This window comes from Lupinus angustifolius, chromosome LG19 (genome assembly GCF_001865875.1).
Source record: "Lupinus angustifolius cultivar Tanjil chromosome LG19, LupAngTanjil_v1.0, whole genome shotgun sequence".
Taxonomy (NCBI): Eukaryota; Viridiplantae; Streptophyta; class Magnoliopsida; order Fabales; family Fabaceae; genus Lupinus; species Lupinus angustifolius.
In genome coordinates, this window is record NC_032027.1 from 14,813,025 (window position 1) to 14,815,022 (window position 1,998).

The 1,998-nt window shown below is 31.4% G+C and overlaps 1 protein-coding gene across 1 annotated transcript; it reads left to right on the top strand.

Moving 5' to 3' along the window:
- On the top strand, window positions 446-1,423 carry LOC109334047. The gene has a single exon (XM_019569621.1). It carries the CDS (start codon window positions 502-504, stop codon window positions 1,174-1,176), a length of 675 nt encoding a protein of 224 aa, XP_019425166.1. The 5' UTR covers window positions 446-501; the 3' UTR covers window positions 1,177-1,423.

Consider the following 1,998-nt stretch of genomic DNA (forward strand, 5'->3'; position numbering starts at 1 on the left):
AAACAAAATTTTCTTGAGACAAATCATCTTATTGTGTTGTTAAGACTTTTGTCCTTTAAATTGGGTTTTCTAACTAATAATTACTATATAAGAAACTGTTTGACATAGATGAAAATGATTTTGTAATAATCAAATTTTGAACTCATATATTAAGATAACAAAATAATTTCTTATTTAAAAAATACCTATGTATAGATCGATAATGGGAAAAATGTTTTGATATTTAAAAAAAATATATGTACCCTATACCAAACCAATCATATTCCATCAAGTAATAAAAAGTTAAATTATTTTCTATTTTATTATTTTTTCTTAATTAAGTGATATTTTTTATTAGATTATGACATGATAGGATATCAAATTGTTGGGATATGTGATCCATTTAGATAATAGAATCAAACCTAGTTCATTTTTTCCCTTCAATAAAGGACTATATATCATAGAGTGTGAGGAATGATCACCAACCCTCACCTTTGAGCACCTACTACTTCCACCAAACCCATGAGAAGTGATACCATGACTGCTACCACCGACCAATACTTGATGCAATTCTATCAGCAACAACCTCTCATGCAAGATGGTACTATGGTACCATCCAAAGAAGGATTTTCTGATGCACCAAACACCCAATTGAATACTCCAAAGGGTAACAATAATAATGTGTCAAAACCAATTAGAAGAAGGTCTAGAGCTTCTAAGAGAACCCCAATCACACTCCTCAATGCAAATACCACCAACTTTAGGGCATTAGTGCAACAATTCACAGGGTGCCCTAACACAACCATGTCTTCACTTAGTATCCATAAGGGACCTATTACCTTAAATTTCAAAAATGGTAGTAGCAGGCAGAAGAATCAACCTAACACAACATCTAGAGTAATGCAACAAATTTATACCATAAGTGATGTTAACCAAGTTCATCAAGTAGCTGCTTCGGCCGCCGCCGCCGCCGTGCAGTTTCCTTTGCTGGATCAGCAAGTACAGCCTCAGCAAGAATTGTTCCAAGAACAGCATGGTGGTGGTTACTCGTTTGATTATATGAAGAGTAATAGTTTTCATCCAATTTTGGGTAATTCTAGGCCTAGCATGGAGGTTTTTGATGGATTGGTGGTGGGTAATGATTTTAGTTTCCATGATCTAACTAGTGTCAATGCTTTCTCCAATGATACTTATTAAGAATGAATGGTAGGTAATTATAATTTATGCCATGAAAATATGTTTTATAAGGGAATCGTGTTATATTAGGAAAAAATAATAGTAGATTTAGTTATATTCAGTTTACAGTTATGGTGTATGCATATTGTCATAAAAACAAGAACTCATGAGGTCCATGTTCCTTTCTTTTTTTCATCAAAATTCAGTTTTGTTTGTCTCTCTCTTTTTAATGTTTTATCAGTTTATTGTTCTTGCAGATCAATTTCAATATTGTTGTTCTAATCGTGTTACTCCATGAGGGTGTATTTTCCACACTGAATAATGGTTCTCTTTCTGCTACCATATTTATGAGTTCTTTGTTTTTACTAGTTTATAATGTTATAAACCTCATTGGTCTTGAGACATGAATCCTAAATAATTAAGTTTTATTGTTTGTGGAAATGATATATAATTCAACTTTCCAAATTGAATAAATTTTTCATTTGAATGATTGATCCCAAAAAACTAACTATGACTGGATCCAGATTAATATAATTATTCAGTAACATATATAATAATTCATAATTTAAGCCAGACTCCTCTATGGTAATTAAGAGGACATTGAAGTGAAAATACATGTGAAAACCAAAATATAAAGACATTTTTATCCCTTTAATTTACACTGAATTACATTTTTACCTTTAAATATACATTAATAAATCTAAGTCTAGTTCTTCTTGAAGCCGATAAACTTATGAATTGGCTCCAATGGAGACGCAATTTATACCAGTTTTGCATTGTTGACTCTCTTTAAAATTCTTGATTTCCATCACAACTTAACTAATCATACTAGTCAGCAACACA